Source organism: Nycticebus coucang, chromosome X (assembly GCF_027406575.1).
Source record: "Nycticebus coucang isolate mNycCou1 chromosome X, mNycCou1.pri, whole genome shotgun sequence".
In the NCBI taxonomy this organism is placed as follows: Eukaryota; Metazoa; Chordata; class Mammalia; order Primates; family Lorisidae; genus Nycticebus; species Nycticebus coucang.
Genome location: NC_069804.1, coordinates 89,753,453 through 89,771,938, shown reverse-complemented (window position 1 = coordinate 89,771,938; position 18,486 = coordinate 89,753,453). Strand labels below are relative to the sequence as shown.

Below are 18,486 nucleotides of genomic sequence, written 5' to 3'. Positions count from 1 at the left end.
CTATGAAAGTGGGAATGCTGAGACATTATTGGTTTTAAAAGATATTAAGGAAATAAAAACCCATGGGATATGTTCTTGCCAAAATGGAGTAGCCTCTTTACTCCCAGATTCTCCTTCTTACAACTAAAAATTAATATATAACACAACACACAAGCATAAGAATACTCTGAAAGGAGATAGAAGGCAGCAGACTTCCTAGAGAACTGACAACTTAAAGAAAAACGTAGTAGTGAAACCCTTTGTGTGAAACCCACTACTAATTACCTCACATAGATCCTAGAAAGGAGATGCTAAAGAAGCCTCCAACTCAGAATTGCCAACAGGGATGAACAGTGAAAAAAACTCCATTAAAAAACTTGTTACCTTCAGCAAAGTGACCAGGAAAAAGGGCAGCCTGACAACAGAAAACCTTAGCAATACTTGCTTTATTCTATCCAAACATTAGTGGAAAAACCATAAACATCCCTTCTTTTCCCCCAGCTACTGGGATTCAACATACCAAGCAGAAAGCTGACCAGCCATCCAACCTACCCTAGAAGCAAGAAATACACTCCAATTTCCCCATGCAATACTTTTTGCAGGGCTTAACAGGATGTTAAACTTTCATCCACTGATTGGCAAAAGCGGGTGGTTCTCTACTCCCATTCCCCTTCAGACTGGTGACAGTGTGTCCAAGCAGGGACCTGATGATTTACTATACATCTCTGATAGAAACAAGCAGCAACATTCTAATTGCCTGCAGAGGTGGTGTTTATTGGCAAGCTAAGCCTCTACCCACACACAGTAGCAAAAGACTGAACAAATGATGTGATTCAAGCTAGTCCACACTTCTCTTTCCTCCTACCCTTGTGTCAGTGAGGTCTGATAAAGAGCAGACCTTCATATCCCCTTAGCAGCAGTGAGATTGAAGGAGGATATAGGAAGCAGTTCTAGTCAGTACTGAAGTTCCCCACCACCTCCCTGCCACCTGGTGTCAATAAGGTTCAATGGAGAGCTCATCTTTCACCCCTACTCAGTATCAACAAGGCAGATCCAGGTATAGGGAAGCTATGCTATGTGACACACCTACTTCCATCATACTTATCTCCAGGTGTCATCAATATCCAGGTGGGGGCTATGCTTTCACTCCACTTTATATGAACAAAGAAGTATGGATAATTTTTCTACTACTCCCTCCATGGTATCAGAAGGACCGAGTATGGAGCTGACCTTATACTCCGACTCAGAGGCAAGGATTCAGCACAAATAGTTGCCCTACTTTTTCTGAGAAGGTGGTAGTAGAGCCTAGACAGGAACTAAATTTCTGTCCCTTTCAACACTTTCGCTATATTTCTAGAAAGATTGAATAATAGAAACTGGTTAAATAAGATCAGATCTTCATAATATTCAAAATGCCCAAAATAAATAAGGAATCATTTGTTATAACAAGAACCAATAAAACAACAACTTGAATGATAAAAAAAAAATAAATAGCACACTGAGATAAATCAGAGGTTTGAATTATCTGAAGAGGATTTTAAGCAGCCATCATGAAAATACTTCAACAAGCAACTACGAGTTATCATGAAACCAATTTTAAAAATAAGAAAAAAATCCACAAATAAATAAGTTATAGAAAAGACCCAAATACAAATCATAGAACTGAAAAATACAACAGCCAAAATAAAAAACTCTCTGGAAAGGCTCAATATTAGAGATTACAGAAGATTATAATCAGTGAACTTGAGGATAGATTACTAGAATTTACCCAACCCAATTACCAAAAAGAATTTAGAAAGAAGTAATATGAATAGAATCTCAGGCACATATGAAACAATAACAAAAGAGGTGATATTCATAAATTAAAGTCAGAATTATAGAAAGAGAGAAGATAAACAGTGAGACTGAAAAAGTACATAATGGAATAGTGAACACTTTCCAATTTGAGGTAAAAAATAAGAGATTAAAGAAGTCAAGTAAACCTATAATACAATTAATCCTAAGAAATCTGTGCTACACATCATTATGAAACTTCTAGGGGAAAAAGTCAAAGAAAAAAATCTTGAATGCACCCAGAAAGAAATTATACATTACTTACAGAGGAATATCAATTCAAATGATAGTGAATATCTCATCTGAAACCATGGAGGCAAGAAAAAAATGTGGCACATTTTTAAGTACTGACAATATCCATATCCAGCAAAACTATCCTTCAGAAATGGAGAAGAAATAAGTACATTCTCTAATGAAAGAAAACTAAGAGAATTTGTTACCAGCAAACCTACCTTTTAAAAATAGCTAATGAAAATTCTCTACACAAAAAGTAAATAACAGAAGAAGGTTTGGGTAAAAATGGGGATAAATATAATTGACCATCCTTCTTCTTAAAGAAGCAAAAATTATAACCTCCTCTGTTGTGGCACTAAATACATAGAGAGGAAATACTTAAGATGGTCATATTTTAAAACTGGGGAAAGTAAAGGTACTTAAATTGAAGTAAAGTTTCTAAACTTCACTCAAAGTAGCAAATGTTAATACCAATAGACTGTAATAAGCTACACATGTATATTTTAATACCTAGAGTAACCATTAAGAAAACTATGCTAAGAAAAATGCTTAAAAACACTATAAATAAATCAAATCAAATTGGAATGTTGAAAAGTATTCAATTATCACACAGAAAGGTAAGAAAAGCAAAACAGGAGAATGAAAAACAGAAGGAACAAACAGAAAACAACAATAATATTAAGGCTTAGCATGTCAATAATACCTTAAACGCATATGGTCTAATATTGTCAATTAAAAGACAGGAGGTGGAGAGCAAAGTGGCAAACTAGAGACAGCTTGTTTGCAGCCAGGCGTAGTGAGATTAGGGAGAGAAGACTCCTCCAGGCACCTGTGGATTGTGGGCCCTGCCCAGAAACATCTGTTCAGGGGCACAGGAAGGCAGCAAGAGACTTCAGAACCCAATGAGGAGGATGAAAGCAGTGGAGAATTAGCAAGTGTTTGCATTTAGGCAGAGGCCAGCAGACTGTGGCAGCTGTAGCGGCAGTGGCAGTGAGAGTTTGCAGACAGGGAAGGCCTTCCCTGCAGGTGGTGGTGGTGGTGGTGGTTGTTGTTGTTGTTGTTGTTGTTGTTGTTGTTGTTTAAGACATGGGCAATTTGTTTTGATTACATTGGGAGAGCTCGAGTGAGTGAAGAAATGACTTTGAACAGCACCCAGAGACCAGAACTAAGCCACTGGGGCACAGCAGAGCTTTCATTGTTCAGCTGCAGGCTGGGTGCAGCCATTGTGGGAGAGATGCCTTGCAGGCTTGGCCCTCAGGGTCCTAGAGCAAGGCTAGTTTTGGTGTGCCTGATAAGCAGGCAGCCACATCTGGAGAGACCCAAGTGACACACGCTTTCCTGGGAAAGCCACTAACCAACCAAGATACACTGTTTGGAAAGGTCAAAGAATGTTTATTAAGCACTATGAGGAGAGCTTCAGGCTGCCAACCCTGTGGGGTTTGAGGGCAAAGAAGTCAGCAGAGGCTTCCAGTCTCCAGCTTATACACTTGAATCAGTGTTGTGATTACCATCTCACAACCCAGAAGGTCACCTATTGCCCAGGCAATATTCAGCAAGATATATCTATATATCTATACCCATATACATATATCCATACATTTATGTGTATGAAGAGATACATATAGTTTTTTCTTTAAAAAAATTGCTCCTTTTTTCCCACCAGATTCTTCTTTTTCTTTTTTTATTCATTTTTCTTATGTATGTATAATGTTTTATTTTTGTGTTCCTTAATTATAAGGGTTTTATTTTTATTAGTTTCTCAGCCACTGTTATTCATCCCTCCCCATTTTATCCCTTAAGGTTTTTTTTGCTTGTTTATTTTGATTTGATTTATAGTATTTTTTATTTTCTTCTCTATTTGGTGGAGGTGGGGTCTTGTGTCATCTCAACTCAAATTGAGCTTCTCCAAGACACATTGTCATGAACCTGTCCAAACTCAAGATGAAAGAGAAGATTCTCCAACCTACTAGGAAAAGTGCCAATGAACCCTCAGGGGAAAGTCCACCAAGGTGACTATGTACTTCTCAAGTGAAACTTTTCAAGCCAGAAGACAATGGTCATGTAAATTTAATCTACTTTAAAAAAAAAATTCAGCCCAGAATTCTATATCCTGCTAAGCTAAGCTTTAAAACTGATGGAGAACCCACCACCTCCAGCATATTGGGCCGGCACCCTACCCCCTTTGAGCCACTGGAGGGAGGGGGATTAATGGGATTACACCTGTGGTGCATCTTACAAGGGTATATGTGAATTCTAGTAAATGTGGAATGTAAAGGTCTCAGCAAAATAACTAAGAAAATGCTATGAAAGCTATGTTAACTAGTGTGATGAAAATGTGTCAAACGATCTATGAACCAAGTGTATGGTGCCCCATGATCATATTAATGTACACAGCTATGATTTAATAAAAATAAAAAAAGGAAAAAAAAACAAAAGCAAAAAAAAAATAAAAAATAAAATAAAATTGATGGAGAAATAAAATCATTTACTGATATGCAAATATTGAGTAACTTTGCCACAATAATACCAGCTCTACAGGAAATACTTAGACCTACTCTCCACAATGACCATCACAGTGGACCACCAGAAATCTAAACACCCAGAAACTAAAGGACAAAACTTATCTTCTGCAATGATGCAAAAGATAAAATTAAGCAATGGATCATCACAAAGTAAGAGGAATAGAACTCCACCACACTTATCAATTATGTCAATAAATGTTAATGGCTTGAGTTCCCCACTGACGTGACACAAGCTGTCTGATTGGATAAAAAAGGACAAGCCATCCATTTGCTGTCTGTAGAAAACACTCCTAGTCTTGAAAGACAAAGTAAAACTCAGGATTGAAAGACAATTTTTCAGGCAAATGAAAATCATAGGAAAGGAGGGGAGATGGTGCAATCTTATTTTTAAATACAAGTGGATTTAAAGCAACTAAAGTCAAAAAAGACAAAAATGGAAACTTCATATTGGTCAAGGGAACAATACAATAAGCGCACATTTCAATTCTAAATATTTATGCACCCTTCTTAAATGCTCCCAGATTTATGAAACAGACCTTAATCAGTCTGAGCAATATGATATTCCATAACACGATAATAGTAGGGGATTTTAACACTCCTCTTACAGATCTGAACAGATCCTCTACACAGAAACTAAACAAATATACAAGGGACTTAAACATGACCCTAGAACAACTGCGCTTGATAAACATGTACATAACACTCAATCCTAAGGCTAAATAATTATACTTTCTTCTCAATGGTCCATGGAATATTCTCCAAAATAGATCATATCCTAGGACACAAATCAAATTTTAACAAAATCAAAAGAATTTAAAATATACCTTGTATCTTCTCAGAACAAGAGGCAATAAAGGTGGATCTCAACTCCAACAAAAATTTTCATCCCTACACAAAGGCATGGAAACTAAACAACCTTAGGCTGAATGATAGTCGGGTCAAAGAGTATATTTAAAAAGTACATCATTAACTTCCTTGAGCATAACAACAATGAAGATACAATACACCAAAACCTGTGGAACACTGCAAAAGCAATCCTAAAAGGGAAATTTATAACATTCAATGTCTATATCCAAAAAAACCAAAAGAGAACACATCAACAATCTAATAAATCAACTTAAAGAAATGGAAAAGGAAAAGCAATCCAATCCCAAACTTTAGCAAAAGAAAATGAATAACCAATATTAAATCAGAAATAAATGAAATTGAAAACAGTACAATCACTCAGAAAATTAATCAAATGAAAAGTTGATTTTTCGAAAAGATAAATAAAATTGATGAACCATTGGCCAGATTAACTAGAAATAGAAAAATTAAATCTTTAAAAATTGGACAATGTGGAGGAAATGAACAAATACTTGGAATCCTACCATCTTCCTTGACTTAATCAGGAAGAAATAGATATCTTGAACAGACCAATATCAAGCATTGAAATTGCAGAACAATAAAAAAAGCTTCCAACAAAAAAGCCCAGAGTGCTTCACATCAGAATTCTATCACAGCTTCAAAGATGAGCTTCTACCTATAGTGCAGAATGTATTCCAAAACATTGAGAAGAAAGGAACTATCCCCAACACTTCAATGAAGCAAATTTCACCTTGATTCCAAAAACAGGAAAGGACCCAATCAAAAAGTAGAACAAAAAATTTCACTAATATCAATGCAAAAATAATAAAGAAAATCTTAGCTAATAGATTGCAACTACTCATTGAAAACAAAATTATACATCATGATCAAGTAGGCTTCATCCAAGGAATGCAAGGCTGCTTTAACACATGCAAATCCATAAATGTAATACATCATATCAATAGAAGCAAAAACAAACACCATATGATCCTCTCAATAGATGCAGAAAAAGCATTTTACAAAATTCAGCATCCTTTTCTACCAAGAACACTTGAGAAAGTAGGCATAGGTGGCATATTTCTTAAGCTGATTGAAGCCAACTATGTCAAACCCACAGCTAACATCATACTGAATGGTGTAAAACTGAAGGCTTTACCACTTAGAACTGGAACCAGACAAGGATTTTCACTATCACCACTATTATTCAACATAGTTCTGGAAGTTCTAGCCAATGGAATCAGGCAAGAGAAGGATACAAAGGGCATCCAAATTGAGGCAGAGGAGGTCAAATTCTCCCTCTTTTCTGATGATGTGATCTTATACTTACAATACCATAGAAACTCCACAAAACTCCTGGTAGTCATCAGAAAATACAGTAATGTCTCACGGTTTAAAATGTATAAAATCAATGTCTATGAACCAGTAGCCTTTGTATATGCCAATAACAGCCAAGTTGAGAAGCAAATTAAGGACACAACTCCCTTCACAGTAGCTTCGAAGAAAATGAAGGACATACGAATATACCTAATAAAGGAAGTAAAATATCTTTTCAAAGAGAATTATGAAATCCTAATAAAAGAAATTGTGGAAGACACTAACAAGTGGAAGAATATACCAGGCTCTTTCCAGGGAAGAATCAACATCATCAAAATTTCTATTCTATGGCGGGCGCCTGTAGTCCCAGCTACTCGGGAGGCTGAGGCAAGAGAATCGCTTCAGCCCAGGAGTTGGAGGTTGCTGTGAGCTGTGTGAGGCCACAGCACTCTACCGAGGGCCATAAAGTGAGACTCTGTCTCTACAGAAAAAAAAAAAAAGTCTATTCTACCTAAAGCAATCTACAGATTCAATGCAATCCCCATTAAGATACCAACATCATATTTTAAAGAACTAGAAAGCATAGTACTTCTTTTTGTATGGAACCAGAATAAAAACCATATAGCTAAAGCTATTCTTAGCAATAAAAACAAAGTCAGAAGCATCACCCTTCCAGACTTCAGGCCACATTACTAGTCCACAGTAATCAAAACAGCATGGAATTAGCATAAAAATAGAGACATAGACATATGGGACAGGACAGAAAACCAAGAGAGGAAATCAGTCTCTACTTGCCATCTGATCTTTGATAAATCAAACAAAAGCATACAGTGGGGAAAATAATCCCTAATCAACAAATGGTGTTGGGAGAACTGGATAAGCACATGTAAGAATGAAACTCGACCCACACCTTCCACACCTCATAAAAATTGACTCAAGATGGATAAAAGACTTAAATCTAAGACAAAAAAAATGATAAAAATCTTAGAAGAAAGGGTGGAGAAAACTCCTGGTGACATTGGACTTGGGAAAAATTTTATGACAAAGACTTCAATGGCCATTGTAACAACAACAAAAATTAACAAATGGGACTTAATTAAGCTGAAATGTTTTGGATAGCTAAGGACACAACAAGTAAAGCAAAAAGACAACCTTCAGAATGGGAAATGATATTTGCAGGGCATGAATTTGACAAATGGTTGATAACTATAATCTACAGGGAACTCAAATTAATGAACAAAAGAGCACAATCCCATCTACCTCTGGGCAAGAGATATGAACAAAACATTCTCTGACGAAGACAGTGTAATGGATAACAAACATTAAAAAATGGTAATCATCCCTGATCATCACAGAAATGCAAATCAAAACTACGCTGAGATTAACCTAACCCCTGTGAAAATAGCTCACATCACAGAATCTCAAAGCTGCAGATGCTGCCATGGATGTAGAGAGAAGGGAACACTTTTACACTTCTGGTGGAACTGCAAAGTAATACAACCTATTTGGAAGGAAGCATGGAGAACACTCAAAGAACTCAAATTAGACCTCCCATTTGATCCTGCAACACCATTACTAGGCATCTACCCAGAAGAAAAAAATATCTTTTTATCAAAATGACGTTTGCACTAGACTGTTTATTGCTGCTCAATTTATAATCGCCAAAATGTGCAAACAACCTAAATGCTCACCAACCCAGGAATATATTAACAAGCTGTGCTATATGTATACCGTGGAATACTATTCAGCCATTAAAAGAGATGGAGACTTTACATCTTTTATATTAACCTGCATGGAGGTGCAGCACATTCTTCTTAGTAAAGCATCACAAGAATGGAGAAGCAAAAATCCAATGTACTCAATTCTAATTTGAAGACAGTAGATGATCTAAAGCAAGGTGTGGGGTAGGGAAATGGGTGATCAGGAGAGGGGATAGGGGTCATAATGTATGGCACATGTCTTGGAGGAGAGACACAATTACAAGAGGGACTTTACCTAGCAAATGCAATCAGTATAACCTAAATTTTGTACCCTCAATGAATCTCAAACAATTAAAAAGAATTAAATCTATTTAAAAAAAAGAGTTGGCAGAGTGCATTTAAAATAATAAAACAATATTCTGTCTACAAAGAAACTTACTTCAAACACAATAATCTAGGAATGTTAGACATTAAAGAATGAAAGAGATATACAATGCCATCAGTAATACAACCAAAAAGCCTGAGTGCCTACATGGATATTAGATAATATAGACTTTAAGAGAAAGAAATCATTAGAGACAAAGAGATGTATTACATAATGATAAAAGGATAAATCAAACCTTACAGAGTAGAGAGCCTCAAAATACATGAAGCATAAACTAATAGGCAGAAAGGACAAATAGGCAAAATCTACATGTATACTTGGGGACTTCAAACCACCCTCCATTGGCAATTGGTAAAACTACTAAACCAAATGATCAAGGATATGCAGAAACTGAATAACACCATCAACATTGAGATCTCATAAACATATATAGAACATGCTACCCAACAAGAGATTACACATTCTTTTTTCAAGTGCTTATAGTAAATTCACCAAAATAGGTCATATCCTGGGCCATAATACAGTTGCAACAAATGAAAAACAATTGAAATCATACAGTGTGTTCTTTGTTCATAATGGAATCAAACTAGAAATCAATAACATATTATCAACAGGAATATCTCTAAAATTAAACAATAGACTTCCGGATGATCCATGGATCAAAAAATAAATATCAAACAAAAAAATGTAATGCATGGAACAGGTTAAAATTAAAATCCCACCTATGTTGTTATGCACCTAAAGCAGTGCTGAAAAAGACATTCACAGCACCAGATGCTCACATTTCAAGTGAAAGAAAAAATAAAATAAAATCTATGTAAGTTTCTAGTATCTCAACTATTAGGTAGGAGGAGCAATAACTTTATAGATTAATCAAATATGTTCAAAGGAAGAAGAAGGTAAGAAATAAAAAGATATGGGTGAAAATTAGTGAAATTTAAAGCAGGAAAACAATAGAGAAGATCAATGAAACAACAATCAGGTGCTCCAAAAAAATACAATAAAATTTATAAGCTGCTTATAAGACTGATTAAGAGAAAGAAGATACAAATCACTAAAACAGAAAAAAATGGATATCTCTACAGATTATACGGTCATTAAAAGAAAAAGGTAATTTCATGAACAACTTTATAATACAACAATGTAGAAGAAATGGAACTCTTCCTTAAAAATCACAAACTACTGAAACTCAGCCAACATGATTTAGATGATCTAAATAGACCTACAGTCATCAAAAAATTGAATCCATAAATTTAAAAGTCCTGAAAAGGAAACCCCAAGGCCCATATGATTTCAATGGAGAATTCTACAAAGCACTTAAAGAAAAATTAACACTAATTTTATGCATTGTCTTCCATAAGATAGAAGATGAGGACACTCCCAATTTATTTTATGAGGCTACTATTACACCAAGTCCAAATAACCTGCTGATCAATAACTCATTAATTTAAACATAAAAATACCTCAGCAAAATATTGTCAAATGAAATTCACCAATGTATAAAAATAATTATACACCATGAACAGGTGGGATTTGTTTCAGGTTTGCACAACTGGTTCAAAATTGGGAAGTTAACCAATGTAATCTACCATATCAAGAGACTGGAGAAGAAAAATTATATGATCATATCAATTGACACAGAAAACACATTTGACAAAATCTAATGCTCATTCATGATTAAAAAAAAATCTCAGAACATTAGGAACAGAGGGGGACTTCCCCAACTTGATTAAGAAATTCTATAGAAATATTACATTTCACATCATGTTTAATGGTGAAAAGCTCAATGCTGTTCCCTGCCACCAGGAACAAGGAAAAGATGTTAGCTCTCAACACTGCCATTCAACATTACTGGAAGCTTCAGCCACTGCAATAAGGCAAGTAGAAGAAATAAAAGGTATACAAATTAAAAGGAACTAAGACTACTATCCTGGTGGCAGACACATGGAAAGTCCTGACTTTAGCATTATACATTGTACCCACATAACAAAAATATTCTACCCCCTTTAATTTTGAAATTTAAAAAAAAGCACTAAGAGTGTCCCCATTTTTCAGATGACAAGATTATTTACATAGATTATCCCAAGGAATGCAGGAAAAATAACCTCCTAGAACTAATTCATTAAGTTCAGCAAGGTTCAAGGATACATGATCAACAAACAAAAATCAATCACAATTGTGTATGCAAACAATGAACATGCGGAAACAGAAATTTAACACACAATACTATTTATAATTGCTCCACAAAACATGAAATATGTAGGGATAGGCCGAGAATAAATGTGTACAGTGTATGGATTCTGAAAATTACCAAATGCTGATCACAGAAACCAAAGGCAACCTAAATAAATAAGAGATATATATACCATGTTCATAGACAGGAATACTCAACTTAGTAAAGATGCCAGTGTTCCCCAAATTGATCTATAGGTATAATGCATTTCTATAAGAATCCTAGTAAGGTTATTATAGACATACATCTCACTCTAAAATTTATATGAAATGGCACAGGACCTAAAATAGATAAATTGATTTTGAAAGAAAAAAAAAGTAAAAGAAATCACTCTATCCAATGTTAAAGATTGCTACATAGCCACAGCAATGAAAACAGTGTGGTACTGGTGGAAAGACAGACACATAAGTGAATGTAACAGAATAAAGAACCAAAGAACTTAGATATAAACTCACACAAGTATGTCAAACTGACTTTTGACAAGGTGCAAATGAAGTGAAATAGGCTTTCAGCGTATTATGCCTGACAAATTGGATATCTATGGGCAAAAAATGAACATCAACCTAAACTTCGCACACCTTATACAAAAATTAAAATGAATCACAGAAAAATAAAAACGAAAACATAAAAGTAAAAAAATTCAGGAAAAATCATAAGAGAAAATCTTTAGGATCTATGACTAGGCAAATAATTTAAAAAATATACTTGATTAAATATAAATTGGTTTCATAAAAATACTGAGTACATTGGATACTGTTTCTTCCATTCTTTAGATACTTTACTTAGAAGAATATGTTCCAGTTCCATCCATATAAACATAGATTTAAAAGGTTGAAAAACAAAAAGGAAATAGACTTGATAACAAAAGTGTAAGCCATAAAACCAAAAAGTGATAAATTTGACTTCCTCAAATCTAATAACTTTTACTCTACAAAAGGTCCTGTGGAGAGGATAAAAAGATAAGCTACAGACTTGGAAAGAATATTTGCAAAGCCTATTTGGCAAAGGACAAGTATCTAGAATATATAAAGAACTCTTCAAACACAACAAATTAAAAATTCAAATGACCTAGTTAGAAAATGGGCAAAAGACACAAACATATAATTTACTTAAGAAAACAGATGGCAAAGGAGCACATGAAAAACTGTTCAACATCTTTAGCTATTAGGGAAAAACACAGTGAGATGCCATGACAACCTATCAGAATGGCTAAAACAAGAAATAGTGACAACATCAAATACTAACAAGAATGTGGAGAAATTGTATCACTCATACATTTCTGGTGGGAATTATAGCCACTCTGGAAAAGATTATGACAGTTTCTTACAAAACTGAACATGACTTATTATATACCCAGACTTCTTGGGCACTTATCTCAGGGAAATTAGAACTTATGTACACACACACACACACACACAAAAAAAAAAAAAAAAAAAAAAAACATTACATAAATGTTCATAGCACCTTTATTTGTAAGAACCCAAAACTAGAAATAGTTGAGATGTCCTTCAACAGGTAAATGGTTAAACAAACTATGGTACATCCATCCCATAGCATAGTACTCCAAAATAAAAAGAACAAACTATCAATATACACAATAATTATGATGGATTTCAAGGGAATTACACTGAGTGAAAAAAAAAACCTATATGAAAAGTTTACATACTGAATTTGTCTATTTATATAACACTCTACAAATGACAAAATTACAAAGATGAAGAACAAATTAATGGTTGCCAGGGGTTAGAAAGAGGGAGAGGGAAGGAGGTTATTGTGACTATAAAAGGATAAATAACAAAAGGATACTTCCATATCTTAACTTTGGTGGTGGTCATATGAGGACACATGTGAAAAAAATTGCATAGAACTCAATACACACACATATAAGTGCATGTAAAACTGATGAAATCTGAATAATTCCAATGAATTTTATCATCAGTTTCCTGGTTCTTATATTGTACTATAGCTATACAAAATATTACTTTGGGGGAAAATGGACAAAGAGTACATGTGAAGCTATTATGACCTCTAAATGAAACATTTTTATAAAATTAGTGAAACTTGGTGAATGTATGTGAACATCTGGCTACCACCAACAGAAATAGAAACTACAAGATGAAGGAAAAGAAAAACATTTGGTGGAGTAATTGATGAGTTTGGTTTGGACATATTTTTTCTGAAATGTCTGTATTGGCACTCTTCACTTACCATCCTGAGGTTATACTCTTCACCTTCTTAAATATGCCACCTAAAATTTCATCACGTATTTCAACAACTTCGGACCACATTTTTAGACTATGTGTTCATGAACATTTATTTTGTTATGCAAAAATACAGTTTATGAACAAAAATTAATAATGAATCTCTAACAAGTATATGCTTTCAGGCTGTAAACATAATTGGGGTTGGACTGTTTGGAGAAACTGGCATAGTAACCACACCAGCAACAATACCAGCAGTAGTACCAATGTTACATGAAGTTGGAAACAAAGTGCCTGCCAAATTGGCATCATCTTGCATTGCTATTCAGTGGGAGGAACCAGACTGCCATGGCTCTCCAATCACTGGCTATAACATTGAATATGGAAATAGAAAAATTTTGACTGTTGAGAGAGTAACAGAGTGTCTTTTGAAAAATCTACAGCCTGACACCACATACAAGTAAGTCACATGTATCTTACTTTGGGTAAATGGAAGGCTTTTTGAGAATTTGATCAGATCTACATTTTTATATCTTATATAGTCTTTTGTATCTTATATATCTTAAAACTCGCTTTGAAAGTGAGTTTTACTGTTTTGGACAAATTTAACATACTAATAGCCAGTTTTTCCTTCTCATCAACAATTGGTGATTATGCAAATTCAAGATTTTTGTTTTGAATATTTGTCTCTAATAATTAGTACAATATGTTGGTCAATAGTCTACATAGTTACTGGGGGGGGTTAGGTTATATGTAGAAAATTATTTTATTTTCTAAATATAAATTAATATATTTTAACTTTTTCTTCTTAACATTAGAATCAGAATTCAAGCTATCAATCATTATGGACTAAGCCCTTTTAGCCAATCAATAAGAACCAAAACTAAGCCACTGCCACCTGAGCCTCCACATCTTGATTGTGTGGTCTCTAGACACCAGAGCCTCAAACTGAAATGGGGTAACCCTGTGAGCAAGGGGTTGCTTTCCACCCTTATAAGCTACAACTTGTTAATGGGAGATCGTTCTGGCAGGTAACCTACTTTTACTATTTTAATATGTATTATAATAAAATTGGTTTAAAATTTCATATTTTTAAAATAGGTTTAGGGGGTTCAAGTGGTTTTTTATTATGTGGATGAATTATATAATGGTGAATTCTGGGAATTTTAGTGTACCAATCAGCCAAATAGTATACATTGAAGGTAATTTTTTCATCCCTCACTCTCCTCCTGCCCACTCCTCTTCTGAGTCTCCAATGTCCATCATACCATTCTGTATGATCATGTATACTCTTTGTTCAGCTTCCACTTTTTTTTTTTGGATTTTATAGATTTTATTTCTTTTTTTTATTAATATTAAATCATAGCTGTGTACATCAATGAGATCATGGGGCACCATACACTGGTTTTACAAACAGTTTGACACATTTTCATCACACTGGTTAACATAGCCTTTCTGGCATTTTCTTAGTTATTATGTCAAGACGATTATATTCTGCATTTACTAAGTTTCACATGTACCCTTGTAAGATGCACCGCAGGTGTAATCCCACCATCACCCTCCCTCTGCCCATCTTCCCCCTCCCTCCCTTCCCTCTCCCCCTTCCCCATATTCTTAGGTTATAAAAAAGTATCCAATGTACTCATCCCTACTATGAAACTAATTTATGGCTTTCATATGACAGCTTCCACTTTTGAAAACATACGCTATTTGTTTTTCCATTCCTGTGATACTTCACTTAGTATAATGGCCTTCAGTTTCATCCAAGTTGCTGCAAAAGACAATATTTTATTCTTGTTTATGCCTGAGTAGTTAAAATGTATCTTCATGCTATAATCCAAAGTGGTTTCAATGAATTAACAGATATGAAATCAGGTATTACCATGTTAGATATAGTTTCTTAAATTCTTGCTCATAATTGATCTCTCTCTTTTTGCCTCTTCCAAAATTATTCTTCCCTTTATATAACACACATTAAGTGTCAAGGAATAGAGATTACCCAAAAAGTATGAAAGCCAGCACCTTGCCATTATGATACTTACAACCTGATTTTTTTCTTTGTTTTATCTATCTGAGTTTTAATTTATTTACTTAAGCCTCATTGAGATTTTAAAACCAGTTTTAAGTTAGTTATACAAATAGTTATTTGCATCTGTATAATTGTTGATTAATAATATTACTTCCCTCATCTCCTTCCCCATCTCCAGATTTTCTATCATTTACCATGGACCTTGTCAGACTCACAAAGTGCAAAGACTGGGTGAATATACTCAATACAAATTTAAAATCCAAGCGTGTAATGAAGCTGGTGAAGGACCACTGTCTGGTATCTATACTTTCACTACAACCAAAACTCCACCAGCCACACTTAAAGGTAAGAATTGTAAGCCATGACACTAAAAGATGTCTTAGAGTTCCAATAGTTCATATACAAAATTCAGCTTTACTTTTTGTTTTAAATATTTAACAATACAATACCAAAAGAGACTAGTACTACTTATGGATTCAAGAGGCGATATAGGATTTAATGAAACTCCTACAATCACAATATCTTTAGAATATCCTAGAGATCATGTAATCTAAGCCAATCACTCTACCACCACTGTCATTTCTCAAAAGAAAGAAGTTAAGTCTCCAAAATGGTAAGTTGCTTAGCTAAAGGACATCCTGAGTCAGTGGCAGAACCAAGATTAGAATTGTAGACTCTTGATTCCCATTTACTTTGTCATGATATCCACTCATTGCTATATCTTTTCTTTTCTCAAATGGATTATTTCACAAAATATATTTATTGATAGGTGTGATTAAAGCTGAAATATAAGACTATATAAGCTTAGTAAGATCAATATCTGACACTCTGAATATACTCTCCTCATTTGAATAACAAAATAAAATGCTATTAAGAATATATAACAAAGAGTCCAATTTACTGTCACTGGAGCCTGGGGTTTGATGATTTTTTTTTTCCTTTTAATTGTAAGATTTAGTTGTTCTACTTGATCCACACATGAGTCCAATCACTATTAGAAAATAATTTGTCTTTGATGTAAAGCTAACTGGAACATTTTACAATTAAACATGACTTGTCTAAGACCATAATAATGCCTTACTCTCTTCCTGAATAATGTCCTGTATAGTTAAGCACCATTTCCCTAATGTGTACAGCAATTAATTATATGAAATAAAGAGTCTACCCTAGTTACCTCACACATTTTCCATAATATTAAAATAAAATTATTAATATATGTTAAAAATCCTTACAAATGTATAATGTACCATAAAAGTTATAATGAGATCTTACTAGAAAATCAAAAAATGCATTATTGATCATTTTAATTTCTTAAAGTTTTTATTACAATTATTAAGATGCCTGATGGTACAGTAAAAGGCTTTACAGTAGGAACTGTTATATACTTCTTAGATTAAGCCTATACAGGCTTTTTTTAATGGCCATGGAATTGTATGAGGTTACAATGTATTCAACATCACCCAGGAAAAATGGGAACTCTCTAATCTGAAATTCTCTTTTTTTAGCACCTAAATTACATCAGCTGAATAGCAATATTTGTGAGATCAAATGGGAGTCTTTGGAGCCAATAAAAGGAGATCCCATTGTTTATAATCTTCAACTTACCAGTGATAAAGGAACTGACCTGGTATGTCCTTGCAAATTTAGTCTTTAAAAATTTATAGTTTTATATACTGTGGGGATTGAGCTCTTGTGAAGGAGTAAGATATTATTTTAGGATGTTTAAAGTAACTAAACCTTATTCAAAAGCTTCATCCAGTTCCTAAAGCTTATGTACTTAAGTATTTATTTTAGGACAGTCAGATCATCCATTTAATTATTTTATTACTATTGAATTATTTGGTATTTCTCAGTTCCATCAACTACCCTATACATCCCAATTCGAAACCCAATGCAACTAAACCTTAACAATTTTAACTCTTTGTTATTTCTTACGTTAAACAAAATTTCCAAAACAGTACTGGGTCCTCAGGACTTTTAGAGGCTTTGTAAAAGTCAATTTTGTTGTTGTTGTGAACATATTTGTGAGATCAATGATTTCATATTTTTCCTCTTGTCAAAAACCATACATTATTTTATTTGTTAGCAAAATACTATTTTCATTTTGACTCTTTTTCCTTTAGATTTACAAAGGACCAAACACTTCATTCTCCTTTTCCAACTTTCTGACAAATTCACATTATCGCTTCAAGGTCTGCGCTGGACGTCAATATCAAAATTCTGCTGGGATACAAGAGCTCTGGGGATCATATAGCCCCAGTGCTCTTTTATCAACTCATAAGCACCAGCCAGCACCTGGCAAAGGCAGTGGAGGAAAGGGGGGAAGCAACCGTAGTGAAAACAAAGATGAAAAGCCCGGAATAGAGATGAGTGAGGATACATTTATTCTAATCCTTGTGATAGGATTTGCAGTTATTGCCATTCTGTGTGCTGTTACAATTCAATACTTCCTAATTAACTAGTCTATTCTTATGCATTTTCACCTTTTTAGGAACTTCTAAAACAAATTATATCAAATATATAAATTATTACATACATCTCAACTCTTACATAAAAGAAAAGCTCATTGTGTAAAAATTCTTACAAATATTTTTATGACAGTGAAGGAACTGCCTTAATACTGAAAAAATTCATTGTGGACAGTAGAAGAGATTTTTTAAAGAAATAAATCTGTTTTAAATTTCATAATTTTGGCAACAAAAACAATCTCATTTTTATATAAAACTAAAACCTCTCATGAAAACTATTCCCTGCCTTAAATTTATATTTTGAAAACTTTTTAGAATTATAAGAAGACAACAGCATTTCAGAATTTTATTTAGAACAAAGTGGAGAAAATCAATTCTACATGTCAACTTACATTCACATGAAATAATAAAAATTGTCTACCAAACTTCTGTATTGTAATTTTTTCAAAGTAATATATTCAGTTGTTTGATTTGTGCCCTGATAATTATTTTGATAGTGGGAAAAATAGTTATTTATAGCATAGCACAAAAATAGTTTGGAAGTGGAAACAAGGGAGTGGAAAGCCATTTCATACCATTCTAAACTCTAAACTACATCTTGTATTGACTACCCTCTAATCGGCACGATTAAATATTATATATGGAATGACACATGTTTACATAGCATCTTTTCTTTAAGCATGTAGCCCTTTGTGCTACATTTAGTTTTGCAAAGTCTCTGCCTATACTTCCATATATTACA

At 34.0% G+C, this 18,486-nt stretch overlaps 1 protein-coding gene across 1 annotated transcript in view; it reads left to right on the top strand.

Annotated features, from left to right (window-relative positions):
• Window positions 1-17,738, top strand: part of LOC128576896 (fibronectin type III domain containing protein 3C1-like) — a 42,146-nt gene extending 24,408 nt beyond the window's left edge. The window contains exons 22-26 of the mRNA XM_053579033.1: window positions 13,433-13,707; window positions 14,066-14,278; window positions 15,455-15,621; window positions 16,782-16,903; window positions 17,400-17,738. Of these exons, the coding sequence (XP_053435008.1) occupies window positions 13,433-13,707; window positions 14,066-14,278; window positions 15,455-15,621; window positions 16,782-16,903; window positions 17,400-17,738 (1,116 nt within the window). The remainder of the gene's footprint in view (window positions 1-13,432; window positions 13,708-14,065; window positions 14,279-15,454; window positions 15,622-16,781; window positions 16,904-17,399) is intronic.
• The last annotated feature ends 748 nt before the right edge of the window (window positions 17,739-18,486 follow it).